The following is a 19,495-nucleotide window of genomic DNA, read 5'->3' on the forward strand; positions in this document are numbered from 1 at the left end:
CATCGCTGGGAGGGGGCAAAAGAGGAGAGGGTCCAAGTGGGCGGGGAGGAACCATTCCCTGGGGGGGGGGGGGGGCAGGTAGGGCTGAACCATCCCGGGGGAGGGGGAGGGTGACCCATGTGGGTGGGCGAGAGAGGGCCCAGGGGGGTCTCACAGGGCTGGGGTGGGGTGAGGGGGTCCCGGGAGCGCCCCGGGGTGGCTCGGTGCCAGTGGGGTCCATCTCCCGTGGGTAGCGCCCAGTGGGGTTCATCTGCCGTGGACATCACCCCGCGTACCCCATCCCATGGCAGCCTGGCCCTGCGAGGTCCCCGCCGCTGAAAAGGCCTTTATTTCCCCAAAATTGGTGTGGGACAGGTCCTGCAAACGCTGAGGGGGGAGAAGGAGCGTCCCACAGCCGAGGGGTGCAGTGGCCAGCGCTGCTGGGGGGCTCCTGCCATCACCGGGGGTGAAGGGGGCACGGCCAGAGCCGGGTGAGGCGACCCCAGGGCAGCTCCTGAGGGGCTGGAGCCTGGATCTGCCCCCTGGAAAACGCAGGGACAGCAGGGTGGGCACCCTCCGGCCACCAGCAGAGCCCCCTGTGCCATCCCCCAGCTTTTGGGGGTCTGCTTTGGCCGTCCATCCCCTCCTGAAGGGGTGAAATCTGCTGCTCCCGAGCTCTGGAGCGCTTCAAATCTTCCCAGGCAGAGTTCACCCCCAAGCCGGGGCGATGTCCGTGGAGTCTGTGGGGATGTGGGGCACCTCCAGCACCCCAAAGCGGGGCTGTCCCAGCTGCCAGGCCCTCAGGGCTGCTGCTGGTACTGGCCCTCGGTGGCAGTGAAGAAATCCTCCAGCACGCTCTTCATGAACTCGAAGGTGGGACGCTCCTCGGGGCTCTCCTTCCAGCACTGCCTCATCAGCTCGTACAGCTCCACGGGGCAGTTGTCCGGCTGCGGCATCCGGTACCCGCGCTCCAGGTTCTGGATCACCTCGGGGTTGGTCATCCCTGGAGGGCAACACGTTTGGGGGCTCGGTTTGGGTCACCCCACAGGTGTGGGTGTCACCCTGGGGTTGGTCAACCCTGCCAGGACAGTGCCCAGGACTCAGTTTGGGTCATGGGAATCACCCCAGGGTTGGTCATTGCTGCCAGGACAATGCCCAGGACTCAGTTTGGGTCATGGGAATCACCCCAGGGTTGGTCATTGCTGCCAGGACAATGCCCAGAACTCAGTTTGGGTCATGGGAATCACCCCAGGGTTGGTCATTGCTGCCAGGACAATGCCCAGGACTCAGCTGGGGTCACCCCAATTTCACAGAGACCACCCTGGGGTTGGTCACTCTTACCAGGACAACCCCTGTGGCACCCAATTTGTGCCACCCCCACTTGGCAGGGACCACCCTAGGCTTGATCTCTGCTAGGACAATGCCCAGGACCCAGTTTGGGTCATAGGGACCACCCCAGGCTTGGCCACCCTTGCCAAGGACAACCCTCAGGACCCAGTTTGGGTCACAGGGACCACCCCAGGGCTTGGCCACCCTCGCCAAGGACAACCCTCAGGACCCAATTTGGGTCACAGGGACCACCCCAGGGTTGGTCTCCCTTGCCCAGGACAACACCAGGACCCAGTTTGGGTCACAGGGACCACCCCAGGGCTTGGCCACCCTTGCCAAGGACAACCCTCAGGACACAGTTTGGCTCCCAGCTACCACCCCACCTTCCCAAACCCCGCGGGGGGGGATCTCCCATCCCCTCCCAGCTCCTCCAACCCCTCCCCAGGTGTTTTGGGGACCGTGCCCGGTGCAGCCACGCGGGGCAGGGATGGAGGGCAGGGAGCCAGGCTGGCAGCAGCGTGCGTGCAGCACTGCATGCACACACACTCGTGGGCGTGCCAGCCCCGCAGCTGCCCGAAAATCCTGACCTGGATACGGGATCCGGCCGTAGGTGACGATCTCGGTGAGCAGGATCCCGAAGGACCACACGTCCGACTTGATGGTGAACGTCCCGTAGTTGATGGCCTCGGGTGCTGTCCACTTAATCGGGAATTTCGCCCCTGGAAAGCGGCGGGAGGGGAGGGGATAAAGCGCCCTGGCTGAGCTGGAATCAGCCCGCTCGGTTTAATCCGATGTGACAAACCCCAGGCAGGCTCTGTCGCTGCTTGGGGACGAGCTGGGTTTGGTGGCTGAGCCCCCTGACCCCAAAGCTGGAGCCCCACATCCCCCTGCAGCTGCGGGGAGAGAGATGGAAAAGGGGAAAAACATCCTTGCACGCCCTGCTCCCCTCTCCTGCAGCTCCCCAGAGACCCAGGCTGGCTGAGGTCCCTTTCCCGATGTCCCCAAGCTCTGTCACCCCCGGGCTGGGCTGGACTCACCCTCCCGAGCCGTGTACTCGTTATCCTCGATGAGCCGGGCCAGCCCAAAATCGGCGATTTTGCAGCACAAAGTGTCCGAGACGAGGATGTTGGCGGCCCTCAGGTCCCTGTGGATGTAATTCTTGGCCTCGATGAAGGCCATGCCTTCAGCAATCTGCAATTATTAACGAATGGCAATTGTTAATTAACAGCTCCAGCCCTCCCAGTTCCATCCCCATTTTCCTGCTCCCCCCTCACCTGCGCTGCCATGTCCAGCAGTTTGTTGGTGCTGAGCTTGACTCCTTCCGAGGTCTTGAGGAAATCCACGAGGCTGCCTGTGATGAAAGCAGCAGTTCTCAGCTCCTGGGGGCCGTGGGGGGTCACAAGGGCACTGTCCCCCCCCCAAAAAAACCTCAGGGAATGTGGGCAGGAGAACACAGAAAGTCCTTTTTCCCCAGGCTGGAGGTGGGAGAGAATAAAGGCTGGAGGCAAAGGAATCTCTAAATTTAACAGATTTCCTCATTACCAATCTCATTTTTACTGGTTTTGGGGAGTCACATCCTTGGAGGGGGTTAAGGAATGACCGGCTCAGCGCTCTGGGCCAGTTTAGGTGGGGATTTTCCACAACTTGGACTCTTATCCTGAAGATCTTTTCCAGCCTTAAAATCCCAGAGCTCTGTGGGCACATCCACAGGGATGTGCCAGCCCCAGGAGCCGTGTGGGGTGGCCTCACCCTTCTCCATGAACTCGGTGATGATGTAGATGGGCTCCTTGGTGACCACGGCGTAGAGCCGCACCAGCCGCGGGTGCTGCAGCTTCTTCATCAGGTTGGCCTCGGCCAGGAAGGCGCTGGGGGACATGCTGCCAGCCTTCAGGCTCTTCACTGCCACCTTCGTGTGCCCGTTGTAGAAACCTTGGGGGAAAAACAGGGGAAAACAGGATCCGGACACCGGGCAGGTGACAACAGCGGTGCCAAGGAGGGCGGCTGGAGGATCCTGCTGCTCGCTCTGGAGCTTCACCCTGACTCACCCATCCAGACCTCTCCGAACTGCCCCGCTCCCAGCTTCTCCACCAGCTTCAGCGACTCCCGCGGCACCTCCCACTCGTCCTGCCACCACGGCTTCTGCGGCTTCTGCGTCCGGCAGGGCTTGCCCAGGCGGCAGCAGAGCCCGTCAGAGCTGCCTGGGCCAGGGGGAGGCAGAGCTGGGCCAGCGTGGGGCACCCAACACGAGCCATGGCTTGGCTGGGACACTGGGAGCATCCTGTCCCATCCCATCCCATCCCATCCCATCCCGTCCCATCCCATCCCATCCCATGCATCCCATCCCATCCCATCCTATTCCATTCTTTTCTGTTCCATTCCCATTCTGTCCTGTTCCACCCCATCCAATTCTCCCCCATTTCCATTTCATCTTGTCCCACAGTGTCCTGCCCCATCCCATCCTGTCCTTATCCCATCCCATTCAGTCATGTCCCATCCCACTCCCATTCCAGCCTGCCACATTCCCATCCCATCCCATCCAGCCTCACCCCATCCAATTCTGCCCCATTCCCGTTTCATCGTCCCGTGTCCTGTGACACCCTGCCTCATTCCATTCCATTCCATTCCATTCCATTCCATTCCATTCCATTCCATTCCATTCCATTCCATTCCATTCCATTCCATTCCATTCCATTCCATTCCATTCCCTCCCATCCCATCCCATCCCATCACATCCCATGGAACCCATCCCATCCCATGGATCCCATCCCATGGATCCCATCCCATCCCATCCCATGGATCCCATCCCATGGATCCCATCCCATCTCATCCCATCCCCTGGATCCCATCCCATGGATCCCATCCCATCCCATGGATCCCATCCCATCCCATCCCATCCCATCCCATCCCATCCCATCCCATCTCATCCCATCCCATCCCATCCCATCCCATCCCATCCCATCCCATCCCATCCCATCCCATGGATCCCATCCCATGGATCCCATCCCATGGATCCCATCCCATGGATCCCATCCCATCCCATCCCATCCCATGGATCCCATCCCATTCCCGCCCCATTCCCGCCCCATTCCCATCCCATTCCCGCCCCATTCCCGCCCCATTCCCATCCCATTCCCTCACGTGTGTAGTGCTGCACCAGCTCCCTGAGGCTGCCGAAGGGCGCGCGGGGGGAGATGTAGAAGCCGCCGCTGTCCAGGTTCCGGATCTTGTAGTGCTTCACCGTCTCTCCCTGGCTCTCGTCCAGGTCCCGCACGGACAGCGAGTACGAGCCTGGGGACAGGGACACCCGTGGGACCCCCGGCCCCTCCTGCGCCCCCAGAGCCCGAGGGAGCTGCGGGCGGCACCTTTGGAGGTCTCGCTCTCCCGAATGAGGAAGGAGCCGTGGGTGTTTCCCGAGGCCAGGAGCTGCCGCTCGGCGTCCTTGCGGCTCATGTTCTTGAAGAACCACCTGGGGACACGGGGCAGGGTCAGGCCTGGGGGGACCCGGCCTTTGGGGTTTTGTGGGATGCTCCAGGCTCCTTCCCGGATCTGGGATCCCACCGGGACACGGCTGCTCCCTACTCACGGCTCGGGCTCCAGGCTGTTCACCAAGGCCACGAAGTTGTGGGGGATCAGCCCCTCCTGGCCCGTGGTGAGCGACTGTGCCTTCCACCACTCCCCGTTCCTGCAAGGACAGAGCTCAGTGAGACCCCCCAGACCCTGCCCAGACCCCCAGGGCTGCAGGGACACCACTGGAATTCACTCACTCTTCCAGGACACGGAGCCTCTCCCCCTTCCGCAGCCCCAGGTCCCCGTCGTGCTTGGGCTCGTAGTCGTACAGGGCCACCACCAGCTTATCTGGGGGGACAGGCGGAGGGACAGGGTGGCAGTGACCGGTTTGGGGGTGTCACAGCCACCCCACGCCACGGCTGGGCCTCACCTTGCATGGGCGAGCACGGAGGTGACGAGGGCTCGTAGGACACCAGAGGGTCTCGAACCTCGGAGCCGTTGCGGGTCAGCCTCTGCCAGGGGACAGGAACCCCGTGAGCCTGTGGGATTTGGCCACCTCTGGGGGGGGTTTGGCCACCAGGGTTGGGGTCTGTCACCTCCTCCTCACCTGGCGCTTGCTGTCAGGCTCGATGGGGTAATTGCAGTGCTCGCAAATGTCGATGTTCTCAATCCAGTCCTCGTCATAGTCTGAGCTGCAGCAGCAGCCCATGGTGGCTGTGGGGGACACAGGGGACACCTAGGGCACACCCATCCCTGCCTCTCCTCCTGCTCCAGTGCGTCCCCATCCATCCATCCATCCATCCATCATCCATCATACATCCATCCATCATCCATCCATCATCCATCATCAATCCATCCATCATCCATCATCCATCCATCCATCATCCATCATCCATCATCCATCCATCATCCATCCATCATCCATCCATCATCCATCCATCCATCATCCATCCATCATCCATCCATCCATCCATCATCCATCCATCCATCCATCATCCATCATCCATCATCCATCCATCATCCATCATCCATCATCCATCATCCATCCATCATCCATCCATCATCCATCCATCCATCATCCATCCATCCATCATCCATCCATCCATCATCCATCCATCCATCCATCCATCCATCCATCCATCCATCATCCATCCATCCATCCATCCATCATCCATCCATCCATCATCCATCCATCATCCATCCATCATCCATCCATCATCCATCCATCATCCATCATCCATCCATCCATCATCCATCCATCCATCCATCCATCCATCCATCCATCCATCATCCATCCATCATCCATCATCCATCATCCATCCATCATCCATCATCCATCCATCATCCATCCATCCATCATCCATCCATCCATCATCCATCCATCCATCATCCATCCATCCATCCATCCATCCATCCATCCATCATCCATCCATCCATCCATCCATCATCCATCCATCCATCATCCATCCATCATCCATCCATCATCCATCCATCATCCATCCATCATCCATCATCCATCCATCCATCCATCATCCATCATCCATCATCCATCATCCATCCATCCATCCATCCATCATCCATCCATCCATCATCCATCCATCATCCATCATCCATCCATCATCCATCCATCATCCATCATCCATCCATCATCCATCCATCCATCCATCCATCATCCATCATCCATCCATCCATCATCCATCCATCCATCATCCATCCATCATCCATCATCCATCCATCATCCATCCATCATCCATCATCCATCCATCATCCATCCATCCATCCATCCATCATCCATCATCCATCCATCCATCCATCCATCCATCATCCATCATCCATCCATCATCCATCATCCATCATCCATCCATCCATCATCCATCATCCATCCATCCATCCATCCATCATCCATCCATCCATCCATCATCCATCCATCATCCATCATCCATCCATCCATCCATCCATCATCCATCATCCATCCATCCATCCATCCATCCATCCATCCATCATCCATCATCCATCCATCATCCATCCATCATCCATCCATCCATCATCCATCCATCCATCATCCATCATCCATCATCCATCCATCCATCATCCATCCATCCATCATCCATCATCCATCCATCCATCATCCATCATCCATCATCCATCATCCATCATCCATCCATCCATCATCCATCATCCATCATCCATCATCCATCATCCATCCATCATCCATCCATCCATCCATCATCCATCATCCATCCACCTTCCCACACCACCTGGCCCATCCCCCAGCTGAACTGGGGACATTCCCTGACTCTGTCACCAGCTGTCATTTTCTCCTCGTTTATCCTGCCTTTGTTAATTAAAACCACTGAAGGCAATTAGTCCCCAGCCTGGCTCCTGTGTCCCCGGCGCTGTGCACGGTGCCAGCTCCTCCCACCGTGCAGCTCTGGGGCTGATCCCTCTGCTCTCCCTGCAGATAATAACCTCATCATTAATATCATCATTAATACCCCATCAGCAATTAATAACTCCTGCAGCTCAGCTTTAATGAGCTTTTGGCTGGGCAAGCATTTCCCGATCCTAAAATCAGCTCCTGGGCTCACAGCTGGGTGTGGGCACTTCCAAATTCCTCTCCCTACAAATTCCCATCCTCTCCCGACGTTCAGCCCCCGTTCTGCTGCATCAGGGATGTTCCTAAACCCCCATCCCTGCAACACCCAGGGCCCCCAAAACCCAGCCAGGGCCACACCGGTGTCCCTGTCACCACGGAGGGCAGAGCTCTGTCACCTCTGTCTCTCCTGAGAGCGCTGAGCGTGGCACAAACCCGGGAGCAGCGCGTGGGCCGCGGAAAAAGCTCTTCCGCAGAATCCCCCGTGCCCACGGGGCCGGAATTCATCTCCCTCCTCCCCAGGCTCAGCTCCAGCGGCTCTTGAGGAGCCCAGGTGTGGTTTTCTCAGGGCTCAGGGGGGGTTTTGTCCCCACGAGGCAGCCCAGGTGTGTCACCCCCACTGCCAAACCTCGCTGTGCCAGCTCTGACGTGGCAGCCAGGCCAAGCTCCGGCGCCCAAAGCCCAGCTGGGCTGGGAGATGCTTTCCTGGGATGCTGGTGGTGTTTTTTTCCTTGTTTTCCTGCCTGGGAGCCTGGGTTTCCACCAGCATTCTCCAAAATCCAGCTTTTCCTACCGTGCCAAGGGGACACAGCAGCGGGGGCTTCGTTTGAGCCTTGCAGGGCATCTTTAGGGAGGGTTTGGGGCTTCCAGGGAGGGTTTGGAGTCCTCAGGGAGGGTTTGGGGTCCTCAGGGAGAGTTTGGGATCTCCAGAGAGGATTTGGGGTCTCCAGGGAGGGTCTGGAGTCCCAGGGAGGGTTTGAGGTCTCCAAGGGGGGTTTGGGGTCTCCAAGGAGAGTTTGGGGTCCCCAGGGAGGGTTTGGGGTCTCCAAGGAGAGTTTGAAGTCCCCAGGGAGGGTTTGGGGCTTCCAGGGAGGGTTTGGGGTCTCCAAGGAGGGTTTGGGGTCCCCAGGGAGGGTTTGGGGTCTCCAAGGAGGGTTTGGGGTCCCCAGGGAGGGTTTGGGGTCCCCAGGGAGGGTTTGGGGTCCCCAGGGTGCTGCCAGCTCCCAGTGCCAGTCCAAGCCCCCCAGCCTGCTCTTCCAGGTTTGATTCTCTAGACCAGGAGCCACCTCGCTCAGGTGCAGAGGTGGCAGGGACACCAGGACTGTCCCCACAGTGGCCAGAGGAGCAGGTGACAGCTGATTTTGGCCAGGAGGACGCTCAGGAGTGAGGTCCCCATGCCCTGCAACGCTGCTTTGGGGACTCAAACCTCACCCTGGTGCCTTCAGCTCCTGGTGACACCCATTTGGGGACACCTTTTGGCACCCAGAAAGGGGTTTGGTCACACTGCAGGAAGGGTGACAGCATTCAAACACAGATTTTCTTTTGCTGACTCTTTCCTTGTAATTACCAGCACCATCAAGACCTTTCAGCTGGTAGGCAGGAGAGTAAAAAAATCCAAAATTTGTCAATATTTGAAGGCCTTTCTGAGCAGGACCCAGCTCAAGCCAGGCTTTTATGTGTCCACATTCATTGGCCAGAGCAAAAGGACAGCTGAGAAATCCCAAATCCATCCCTGACCCCATGGAGGAGCTCTTCAAACACCTCCAGGAGAGGCGAGCGGTGCCGGGAGCTGTTTTTTCCTCCCGGGCTGAGAGGGAGGTGCTGCTATTCTGCCTTTTTTTTTCTTACAGCCCCAAGCCACAGCGTAATTTCCACCGAGCAGCAGCCGTTCCACCTGCGCCAGGGCCACGCAGGAGGGGGAAAAAAAAAAAAAAGGGGGCGTTTGAAGTCGGTTTGTTTTCTTTTTTTGGTGGCTGCATCTGTGCAACCGAAATTCTTTGTGCAAAGGGGCCTGGCAGGGAGGGGTGTGGAGTGTGAGAGTGTTCAGGTGTGCACGGGTGTCCTTGCCAGGTGTGTCCCTCTCTCCCTGTTGGGTTTTTTTTTTCCCCCCTCTGGGTTTGGAACCCCCTGTCCTGTGCTGTCCCTTCCGCCCACGTGGCCCTGGCCAGGTCCTGTTGGTTTGTCACCAGTGTGGGCAGGAAAATCAAATCTGAAATGAAATCTGGGCTGACCCCGCGCTTGATGCTCTGCCAGGGTCACCTGTGTGTCCTTGAGCCAGCTGTGAGCCAGCTGTGAGCCAGCTGTGAGCCCTCTGCACGGCCACAGCCCGGCAGGGACACCAGGGACCGTGTCCCCAAGGCTGCCACCGCAGCAGGGAGGTGTTTGCACTGAGCCAGCATCAAAAATGGGAATTTCTGAGCGTCTGAACCCCCCAAACTGGGCAGCAACGCTGAGGGACCGGCACCGAGCTGCTGCCACAGCCCTGGGGCCAAAACTGCTGCGTTGTGCTGGAAATGGGGGCTGGGGAGAGCTGGCACCGCTGGCAGGACCCCCGGGCGGGGAGGGGACATTGGGACAGCGCCTTTCCCCCACCTGGGAGGCCCCAGAGGGATGAAGAGCCCAGCCTGGCTCTCCCCCATCCCCACCCGGGCTCTCAAGCCGCCAAGAACGAGCCCGAACCCGCATTTCCACCCCTGCGAGGGGCACTGGGGAGCTCAGCTCAGCCCCAGCCCCCCCAGCTGCTCCCCAAAATCCCAGCTGGACCCGCAGACCCCTTCCCCCGGCTCTCACCTGTTGGCAGCGAGGTGAGCACCGGCCGCTCTCAGAGTGCCATGTCCCGCTGGGGTCACGTCCTGGCCATCCCCCGGGAGCCGTGGGGTGCGGGGAGGAGCCCCCCGAGCCCGGCTGGGACCTTTTGGGGTGCGGGGAGGAGCCCCCCGAGCCCGGCTGGGATCTTTTGGGGTGCGGAGAGGAGCCCCCCGAGCCCGGGTGGGACCTTTTGGGGTGCAGAGAGGAGCCCCCCGAGCTCGGGTGGGATCTTTTGGGGTCCAGAGAGGAGCCCCCCGAGCCCGGCTGGGATCTTTTGGGGTGCAGAGAGGAGCCCCCCGAGCCCGGCTCCGCCGCCGCCCGCTGCTGCTCTCCCCGCCTTGCCCCGGTTTCCTGCCTCATGAGCAAACTCAAGAGGAGCCCGTTCTCAGCTCGCTGCCGACCGCAAGAGCGAGTGACAAACCCCGATGGCTTCCTGCCATCCCCGGGTCCCCCCATGGCGAGGGGATGCTCAGACCCTCAGATGAGCATGGCGTTGTCACCTGCTGCCAGCACCCCTCGGTCCCCTGCGCTGGCAGTGCCCTGCTCCGTGCCGAGCTCTGCCTCTCGCACCCCCAAATCCCCGCTGGCACCCTCCGTGCACCCTCATCCTCCTCCCTGCGCCCCAAGGTCCCCTGTGGGACACATCCTGCAGCTCCAGCACGGCTGGCACCGCCGTGCCAGCACCGTGGGGACAAGGGCTGGAGCTGAGGGGACACAGGGGACACGCCGTGCCCCTGCCAGCGCTGCTTTGGAGAGCTCAGAGCAGCCCCAGCAGAATTGTGCTGGCTTTTTTGATGGAGTGAGAAGCCACAGGCACAGGCAGGAAGCCCAGAGGTGTCAGGACGGGGGCGTTGTGGCAGCTTGAGGGGCACATTCGGGCTCTCCTCGCGTCCTGGGAAAGGAGAAACAGACCCCAAAATAATCCCTGGCTCACCCCACAGCTTCCCTGGCACTGCTTCTGTCAAAGTCACATCCCCCAGTGGCACCTGGAGCTGTCACCCTCCCAAAAAAAGGCCAGGAGCCACATCTGGAACTGTTTTTTCTGGAAGGAAAAACCATCAGCTCTCACCCTCACCTCCTTTTATTCCTCCTCAAAGAGCTGCTCCCCACATTTCCCACCGGGCTTGACCCCACCGCCCTCAGGGCCAGACCCCAAAACGCCCGGTGTCCCCTGGGGATGGTGACATTCCCGTGCCCCATCGCCCCGAGTGCTGAGAGATTTGGGGAGGGATCTTTGAGCCCCAAAACTCCCTCGAGGCTCCGGGGGCGGCTCAGCAGAGGGAGAAGCGCCGGGAGTTGATGTTCATGCGGGTGACGCCGATGTGCTTGAGCGGGGTGGAGAGCAGGAAGGCGGCCTTGGGGGGGATGGTGCAGAGCAGATCCGAGTCTTCCTCGCAGCCCTCGAGGCCGAAGGTGGCGTCGTCCAGCATCTCCTTGTGCTGGTGGCAGGCCTGCTCCACCTTCAGCCGGTGCAGCCGCGCCCGCAGCCGCATCAGCTGCTGCGCCAAACGCTGGTCCAGAGCCTGCATCTCCCTCTGGGGGCAGGAGGGAACGGGGATGGAGCGGGATCGGCTGCCAGGGCACGGTCACAGCGCGGGGACAGCTCGGCTTGTGCCATCCGTGCCACCCCCAGAGCGGCAGGAGGGGGTGGCAAGGCCACCGCCCCCGCCGCTGCTGTGCGGGGTCAGGGGCAGGGCTGGGGCACCGCGGAGCCACGAAAAATCTTGGAAAAACCCGTGCACAGCCAGCAGGGAGGACAGAGGAGCGCCCTGAGCTTGCCGTGCCCGGTCAGCTCGGGCACGGTGACCCCATCCCGGTCCTGGTTCCCGTCCTACTCACCAGCTCCGTCCTCAGCCACTCCAGAGCCGCCTCCACGGTGGCAAAGCCACAAACGCCACCATCCTGCTGCTCCTTGGGCTGCCCGGGGCTCTGCTCTGTGCCCCGGGTGCCCCCGGGGGTCCGAGCCCCCCAGCGCTGCCCCCTCACCCGAGCTTCCCACTCCAGGTACGAGGGTCTGCGGGTCTGCAGCTTCAGCTTGGCCGTCAGTGCCTTCACGCTGTCCAGGTTCTCCTCCTCCCAGGTGGGCTCCTCCTCGCCCAATTCCTTGAATTTCAGCTGGCTGAAAGCCATGGTGGGACGAAACAGAGCCCCCCCAAAACGCCCAGAAGATCTCTGCTCCCTCAACACCTCCCCCCGGGGAAATGAAGCCCACGACCACCCACCCACTCCCTGCCCCAGCTGCAGCCGGCTCCCGGCTATTTATCCACCCCTCGAGGACAAGTCCGATGGGCAGGAATTTCCTTATCCAGAGGAGTGCAAAGGAGTTTTTTTGGCTTGTTGTGTTTGGGGTTTTTTTTTGTTTTGTTTTGGTTTGGTTTTTTTTGGTTTTTTTTTTCCTTTTCTTTTTTAACATCATTGTCTCCGCCCGGGAGGAAACTCCTCGTTCCCGGACGGAGCCTTCACTGGGCACGGAGGAGCGGGAATGATTTATCCCCGGGCTCAGCCGCTCCCCGGCCCCTTGGGGGGGTCCGAAAAAGCTCAAGGAAGGAAAAAGAAACGGGGGATGCCCACCGGGGGCAGCCGGGGTCCCGCACCCGGACGGGACCTTAAGGTGGAACCGCGTCCGGATCTGTCCTGTGCCACCTCCTCCTTGCCCGGAGGGGCCCGGAGGCAGCGGAGGAGGCTCAGGGGTCTCACCCGCGTCCCCCGGCTCTCCCCTGCCCCGTGGGTGCCCATTCCTGTCCCCCCCAGCTCTCCCAGAGTAGCCCCCAAATTCTCCGCGTGCTCCCCCTGCGCTGCTCCCGGCTCCCGCTGTCCCCTCTCGTGTCCCTTCCCACGGTCCCCCCGTGTCCCCTCGCAGTCAGTGACACTCCCGACCCAGCCCCAGCCCCGGGCATGGCCGCGTCCCCCCGGACCGGGCCACCTTAAACCCGACATCCGCCAGCCGGGCCGGGCTGTGCGGGGACATCGCCGCCGCCTCCCCGCTTCCACCCCGAGGTCCCCGAACTCCCCCTCCCGCACCCCCCGATCCCCGCCCTCGCACCCCCGACTCCTCCGCTGCCACCCCGGGGTCCCCTCCTTGCACCCCCGGACTCCCAGTGCCCCCCCAATCCCTTCCTTGCACCCTGAGGCTCTTCCTTGTGCCCCAAGGTCCCCTGCTGGCACCCCAAAATCCTCTCCTTATGGCCAGCAGGTCCCCGCCGGCTCTCGGAGGTCCCCTGCTTGCACCCCGCTTGTCCCCCGCTGTCCCCACCTGGCACCCAACCCGGGCAGGTAAGCAGAGGGGTGGCGGGGACAGGAGCACCGCCACCCTCCCACCCTCCTCCTCCTCCTCCTCCTCCTGCGCCGTCCCCAGCCCCTGGTGTGGCTTTGGGGACAGCAGAGCAGCCGGCTTGTGTCGGGGCAGGTAGCGGGGTACAGCCCCAAGGCGGCAGGGAAGGACCGGGAGCCGCTCCCTGCAATCCCATTCCACCTCCCCCCCAAAAAAATCCCCTCCAGCCAGCTCAGCCCCCCGTGCCTCAGTTTCCCCGCTGGTGGAGGGAATGTCGCGCTCCCGCGTGCTGGAGGTGACAATGTCAACACGGGGAGGGGGGGACAGCCCGCAGTGACGCGCAGGGCAGGGGTTTCCAGGCGGGCCGAGAGCTGCAGGATTTCCCCTTTCTCCCTCTCCTCCCTCCCCTGCGCCGGGCAGAGGCAGCGCCCATGGAGTTCTCGGAGCTGATCAAGACGGCGACAGTGGAGAACGTGCTGCTGTCGCGACCGGGGCTGCCGGCGGTCAGGGGCACCCTGTGCATCACCAGCCACCACCTGCTGCTCTCCTCCAGCCCCCGCGGCGACCTGGAGCTCTGGCTGCTCATCCGCAACGTGGACGCCGTGGAGAAAAGGTGGGGCTGTCCCCAAGGGTTGTCACCTCCAGCCGTGTCACCCCTGCTGTCCGAGCTGGAGGATTCCCCCTCTCCCTGTCCCGGGGGGCACCCCAGGGGCACCGCGCTGCCCCGCCCAGCCCCGGCCTTCCTCTTCCTCCCGGGCCGCGCTCGGCAGCAGCGGGCATTGCCCTCCTCTCCTCCTCAGAGTGCACAATTTAGGCTGGTACCAGCCCCCCCGGACCGCCGGCTCCCTGCGGGACACCAGGTTTGGATTTTTTTGGCTCTCTTGCCTCTGCCACCCACCCGCCGTGGCGCATCCCGGCTGCGGTGGCACACGAGAGGCTCGAGTCCGGCACAGCCCCGGGGGGAGAGGGCAGCTCGGTGCTGTGTGTGTGTCCCCGTGTGTCCCCCAGCCCTGACACCCCTCCCGCAGGGTCTCCGGCTCCTCCGGCACCATCACGCTGCGCTGCAAGGACCTGAAGGTGCTGCAGCTGGAGATCCCGGGCATGGAGGAGTGTCTGAACATCGCCAGCTCCATCGAGGTGAGCCCCGGCCGGCCAGAAAAGGGTTGGAAAGCGCTGCGGTGTTTGCTCTGGGCCGGGCATCAGCTGGGTAAACACACAGATCCGGCGGGGCTGGCACACGGGGCTGGGACACGGGGATGGGACACGGGGATGGGACACGGGGATGGCACACGGGGATGGGGACACGGGGCTGGGACACGGGGATGGGACACGGGAATGGGACACAGGGCTGGGGACACGGGGATGGGGACAAGGGGATGGGGACACGGGGATGGGGACACGGCGATGGGACACGGGGCTGGCACACAGGAATGGGACACGGGGATGGGACACGGGAATGGGACACGGGGATGGGACACGGGGATGGGGACACGGGGCTGGGGACACGGGGCTGGCACACGGGGATGGGGACACGGGGATGGGACACGGGGCTGGCACACGGGAATGGGACACGGGGATGGGGACACGGGGATGGGGACAAGGGGGTGGGGACACGGGGCTGGGGACACGAGGATGGGGACACGGGGCTGGGGACACGGGAATGGGGACACGGGGATGGGGACACGGGGCTGGGGACACGGCGATGGCACACGGGGCTGGGGACACGGGGATGGGGACACGGGGATGGGACACGGGGATGGGACACGGGGATGGGACACGGGGCTGGCACACGGGGATGGGGACACAGGGATGTCACACGGGGATGGGGACACGGGGATGGCACACAGGGATGGGACACGGGGCTGGGACACGGGGATGGCACACGGGGATGGGGACATGGAGATGGGACACGGGGCTGGCACTCGGGGATGGCACTCGGGGATGGCACTCGGGGCTGGCACACGGGGGTGGGACACGGGGATGGCACTCGGGAATGGGGACACGGGGCTGGCACACGGGGATGGCACACGGGGATGGCACACGGGGGTGGGACACGGGGATGGGGACACGGGGATGGCACTCGGGGGTGGCACAGGGGGCTGGGGACACGGGGATGGGACACGGGGATGGGACACGGGGATGGCACACGGGAATGGGACACGGGGATGGGACACGGGGATGGGGACACGGGACTGGCACTCGAGGATGGCACTCGGGGATGGCACTCGGGGATGGCACAGGGGGCTGGGGACACGGGGATGGCACACGGGGATGTCGCCAGCGCTCCGCTGCGGTGTCCCTGAGCAGCTCCGGCCGTGTCCCCGCCGCAGGCGCTCTCCTCGGTGGACTCGGTGATGATGATGTACCCGTTCTTCTATCGCCCCCCGGGCCTGCGGCTCCAGCAGGGCTGGCACCAGTCCCCCCTCGAGCGACACTTCCAGCAGGTCGCCTCTCAGGTGAGCCCGGCCGGGAGGGTCCCGCTGCCTTCCCCGCGCCGTGCCGGGCTGGCCGCTGATGTCGCCTGTCCCCCAGACGAGCCAGTGGCGGCTGAGCACCGTGAACCGGGACTTCAGCGCCTGCCCCTCGTACCCTCCGGCCGTGATGGTGCCGGCGGCCGTGGGCGATGATGTCGTGGCCAAGGCAGCGGCGTTCCGGCAGGGCGGGCGCTTCCCCGTGCTCAGCTACTTCCACCCCAAAAACGGCACCGTGAGTCCGGCCCAGCCCTCGGAACCGCGGGGGAAGGGGGCTGGGAGCCCCCGGTGCCCTCGGAGGAGGGATTCCTTCTCCATAGAATCCCAGAACTGGCTTGGAAGGGATCTTGGAGATCATCCCATTCCACTCCTGACACTTCCACTCTCCCGGGTTATTCCAAGCCCTGTCCAGTCTGCTCTTGGGCACTGCCAGGGATCCACAGCTTCTCTGGGAATTCCATTCCAGCCCCTCCTCACCCTCACAGGGAACAATTCCTTCCCAATATCCCATCCATCCCTGCCCTCTGGGGAGGGCAATTCCCTGTGTCCTGTCCTTCCATCTCTCTCATCCCAAGTCTCTCTCCAGCTCTCCTGGAGCCCCTTCAGGCTCCGTGAGGCTCTCTAAGGTCACCCTGGAGCCTTCCCTCTCCAGGCTGGACATTCCCAGCTGCTCCCACCGTCTCCTGCAGGCTCTGCTCCGCAGCAGCCAGCCCCTGACCGGGCCCAACCGCCGGCGCTGCCGCGAGGACGAGAAACTCCTGGGGACAATCCTGGACGAGGGCGAGCGAGGCTTCATCATCGACACGCGCTCGGCGCAGGCGGCCAAGCAGGCCCGGATGAGCGGCGGCGGCACCGAGCCCAAATCCTCGTACCCGCAGTGGAGGAGGCTCCACCGAGCCCTGGACAGGTGAGGGAGGGCTGGGTGCTGTTACCTCCCTCTCTCTTTGCCTCTTTTGGGCTCAATTCTCTGTGGATACAACTTTTCTATAGTCTCTCAGCCTTCTCTGGGCTCAATTCTCTGTGGATACAACTTTTCTCCAGTCTCCCAGCCTTCTCTGGGCTGAATTCTTCTGGGATCCTCCCTCGTGGGGAGTTCCACTTACCTCAATCTTTATTATTCGAAGTAAACTCTCGAGCTCGTTAGAATCTTGTTTCTCGTGTTTATTGAAGGATCCTTATAAAACTTAACAGGTCTCTCCAGGCTGGTTACAAGGTTAATCTTTGCAATTTGGTACATTTCTTTCTTCTGATGGTACAAACAAGGCCTTGTGGCACACTTCATGTCTGATACACAAAATGGCCCCGAACTACGCAGCTCTTTTATCTTTATACCTATTTTTACCCAATTAACAATAGACACCTATATTATTTTTCTTAATGACCCAATGACCCATCACCTCTGTGATGCACTGCTGCATTTTCTATCCAATCACTAACCATTACCCAAAAACCTCTAGGAGAAGAACATGAAGAAGAAAGAAGAAGGGACAAGGGACAACACCCTAAATCCTCCATCTTGTCTCCTGTTCTCTAAACTACTTTTTCACCCAGTGATTTAAGAAACTTTCTAATCTACACACCTACCTTTCTTATCTAACTTTAGCATTTGTTTTCATGTATCACCATGAAAACATGCTCATAAATTTCATATCATATGAAATTCAGTGTTTCTTTGAATCTCAGAACTAAATATTAAAAACAAGGGCACACAGTCTGTATTTCAGACTCCAACAGGTGCTGAAGGTGTGAGGTGGGGACAGCCCCAGCGAGCCCCCCACACCTCCATCCCCTCTCGCAGAGGCCGCCCGCTGCAGGAGAGCTTCATCAGGCTGGTGGAGGCGTGCGCTGAGCAGGGCATGGATCGCTGGCTGGGCCGGCTGGAGAGCAGCCGCTGGCTCAGCCACGTCAAGGCCGCCCTGAGCACGGCCTGCCTGGCTGCTCAGTGCCTGGACAGGTAAGGGGGGCTGCACCTCGCCCACCTTTCCCCTTCCCCGAGCCCCCAGCGTGGCTCAAAGCGCGGATTGAGCCCTGGAATCGCCGGGCAGGGAGGGCTGCAAGGTGCTGGTGCACGGGGCGGAGGGGACAGACACCACGCTGCTGGTGACGGCGCTGGCCCAGCTCATCCTGGACCCGTCCTGCCGCAGCCTGGAGGGGTTCCAGGGGCTGCTGGAGCGGGAATGGATCCAGGTGAGAGGCGGTTTGGAGGAGGGTGGGGATCCCAGCCCGGCTGGGTGCCCTCACCCCGTATCCCCGTGGGGGTCCCGCAGGCCGGGCACCCCTTCCAGCTGCGCTGCGCCCGCTCCGCCTCCTCCCACGGCCGAGGGAAGCAGGAGGCTCCGCTTTTCCTCCTCTTCCTCGACTGCGTGTGGCAGCTGAGCCGCCAGTTCCCCTTCTCCCTGGAATTTGGGGAGCAGCTGCTCCTCACCCTCTTCGACAACGCCTACGCCTCCTCCTACGGCACCTTCCTGTGCAACAACGAGAAGGAGAGGTCGGTGTGGGGCACAGCCAGGGCCAAACCCCTCCTGGGCACGGCTCAGGTGACACCAAACCCTGCTGGGGACTGAAATGTGTCCTGCCTGTCCCCCCCAGGAGCCTGTGTAAGGTGAAGGAAAGCACACACTCGCTCTGGGCCTGGCTGAACCAGCCCGAGGAGAGGCAGAAATACCTGAACCCTCTCTACTCACACAACCCCCTGGTGATCTGGCCCTCTGTGGAGCCCCAGAGCATCCAGCTCTGGCAGGGTGAGCGGGATCCTCCCAAAATCCACCCTTGGCTCAGGCCAAGCTGCTCTGCCTTTCCCCCTCTGACAGGGCTGAAATAACACCCAGCCCCTTTTCTCCCAGGTTTATTCCTGCGTTGGATCCGTCCTTCCCAGCACCTGGATGAGGCCTGGGCGGAGATCCGGAGGTTGGTGGAGGGAAACAACTCCTCCAGCAAGGAGAGCACAGGGAAAAGGCTGAGCCAGAGCTTCCCTGACCCCACTGCAGGGACACAGAACGGGAGGTGAAGCGTGGCCAGTCGTGTCCACATGGGATTTGGGATAAGCTGGATCTTCCCATGGGAAGGGCTGTGCTGGACACAGACCCCATGGACAGCTCTGGGAATGGGGACAGACCCCCTTTCCCAGCCTTTGGCTGCCCAGCCCGAGCTCGTTGCAGTAAATCTCTCTCCCAGCCCTTGCCTGTGTCCCACTCTTCCATAGGGAAGCTGCTCCTTCCCACTGGGATCTCAGCAGTGCCTAAAGGGCAGGAGATCACACAAAAATCCCAGGAGATGACACAAAAAACCCCAACAGGACACACTAAACCAACACCCTCCCACAAAACTGCGAAGGCTGCAGCCTCAGCGTCGTGCCAGCGGCTCCGAGCCGGGAGCCAGCCGGGGAATTCTGCCCTTGGGCCCAGTTTTGAGGAAGGAAAGAGGAAAGAAAAAAACCACCCTGTGGAGAGACAAGAGGGTGGGTGGGTGAGGATCTGCAGCAGGAGCTCCTAGGGCAGGAAATAACTGTTCCATGATGAAAGCTGGCTCGGGGTCAGCCCAGCAGATAAACAAAGCAGCGGGGCCGGGCGCGTGCGTGGCAGCTGGAAAACAATTCCTGGCTGCTGCACTTCCAGACTTTTCACACTTCAGGGCTGGGCCTGAGGCTGTGGAGCCTCTCTGGGAAGGAGTTCATGGATGGGCAGAGGTCCTGGAAGGAGCAGCGCTGCTCCATGGGTGTGGAACAAAGCACTGACAGCAGAGCTGGGAAAACAAAGT

At 61.4% G+C, this 19,495-nt stretch overlaps 3 protein-coding genes across 6 annotated transcripts; 1 reads left to right on the top strand and 2 right to left on the bottom strand.

Annotated features, from left to right (window-relative positions):
• Positions 1-180: 180 nt before the first annotated feature.
• Positions 181-10,578, bottom strand: LCK (LCK proto-oncogene, Src family tyrosine kinase). Its single transcript, XM_058856406.1, has 13 exons — positions 9,980-10,578; positions 5,423-5,529; positions 5,246-5,327; positions 5,073-5,163; positions 4,892-4,990; positions 4,671-4,774; positions 4,447-4,596; positions 3,354-3,506; positions 3,058-3,237; positions 2,583-2,659; positions 2,346-2,499; positions 1,896-2,027; positions 181-982 (listed from the first exon to the last, which is right to left on the bottom strand). Exons 2-13 carry the CDS (start codon positions 5,522-5,524, stop codon positions 780-782), a joined length of 1,527 nt encoding a protein of 508 aa, XP_058712389.1. The 5' UTR covers positions 5,525-5,529; positions 9,980-10,578; the 3' UTR covers positions 181-779.
• A 234-nt stretch (positions 10,579-10,812) lies between these two features.
• Positions 10,813-12,844, bottom strand: FAM167B (family with sequence similarity 167 member B). The gene is made up of 2 exons (XM_058856414.1): positions 11,837-12,844; positions 10,813-11,532 (listed from the first exon to the last, which is right to left on the bottom strand). Exons 1-2 carry the CDS (start codon positions 12,125-12,127, stop codon positions 11,269-11,271), a joined length of 555 nt encoding a protein of 184 aa, XP_058712397.1. The 5' UTR covers positions 12,128-12,844; the 3' UTR covers positions 10,813-11,268.
• A 127-nt stretch (positions 12,845-12,971) lies between these two features.
• On the top strand, positions 12,972-19,433 carry LOC131587975 (myotubularin-related protein 9-like). 4 transcript variants are annotated; one of them, XM_058856402.1, is made up of 13 exons: positions 12,972-12,994; positions 13,191-13,270; positions 13,689-13,881; positions 14,069-14,128; positions 14,297-14,405; positions 15,599-15,724; positions 15,801-15,974; positions 16,429-16,646; positions 17,538-17,693; positions 17,785-17,926; positions 18,007-18,227; positions 18,329-18,480; positions 18,583-19,433. In XM_058856402.1, the coding sequence occupies exons 3-13, from the start codon at positions 13,700-13,702 to the stop codon at positions 18,744-18,746; spliced, it is 1,704 nt and encodes a 567-aa protein (XP_058712385.1). In that variant the 5' UTR covers positions 12,972-12,994; positions 13,191-13,270; positions 13,689-13,699; the 3' UTR covers positions 18,747-19,433. The 4 variants fall into 4 exon arrangements, with proteins under 4 accessions (XP_058712385.1, XP_058712383.1, XP_058712386.1 ...); XM_058856400.1 differs by lacking the exon at positions 12,972-12,994 and having other exon boundaries at positions 13,090-13,270; XM_058856403.1 differs by lacking the exons at positions 12,972-12,994; positions 15,801-15,974 and having other exon boundaries at positions 13,090-13,270.
• The last annotated feature ends 62 nt before the right edge of the window (positions 19,434-19,495 follow it).

The sequence above is a fragment of the Poecile atricapillus genome, chromosome 24 (assembly GCF_030490865.1).
Source record: "Poecile atricapillus isolate bPoeAtr1 chromosome 24, bPoeAtr1.hap1, whole genome shotgun sequence".
NCBI classification, from domain to species: domain Eukaryota; kingdom Metazoa; phylum Chordata; class Aves; order Passeriformes; family Paridae; genus Poecile; species Poecile atricapillus.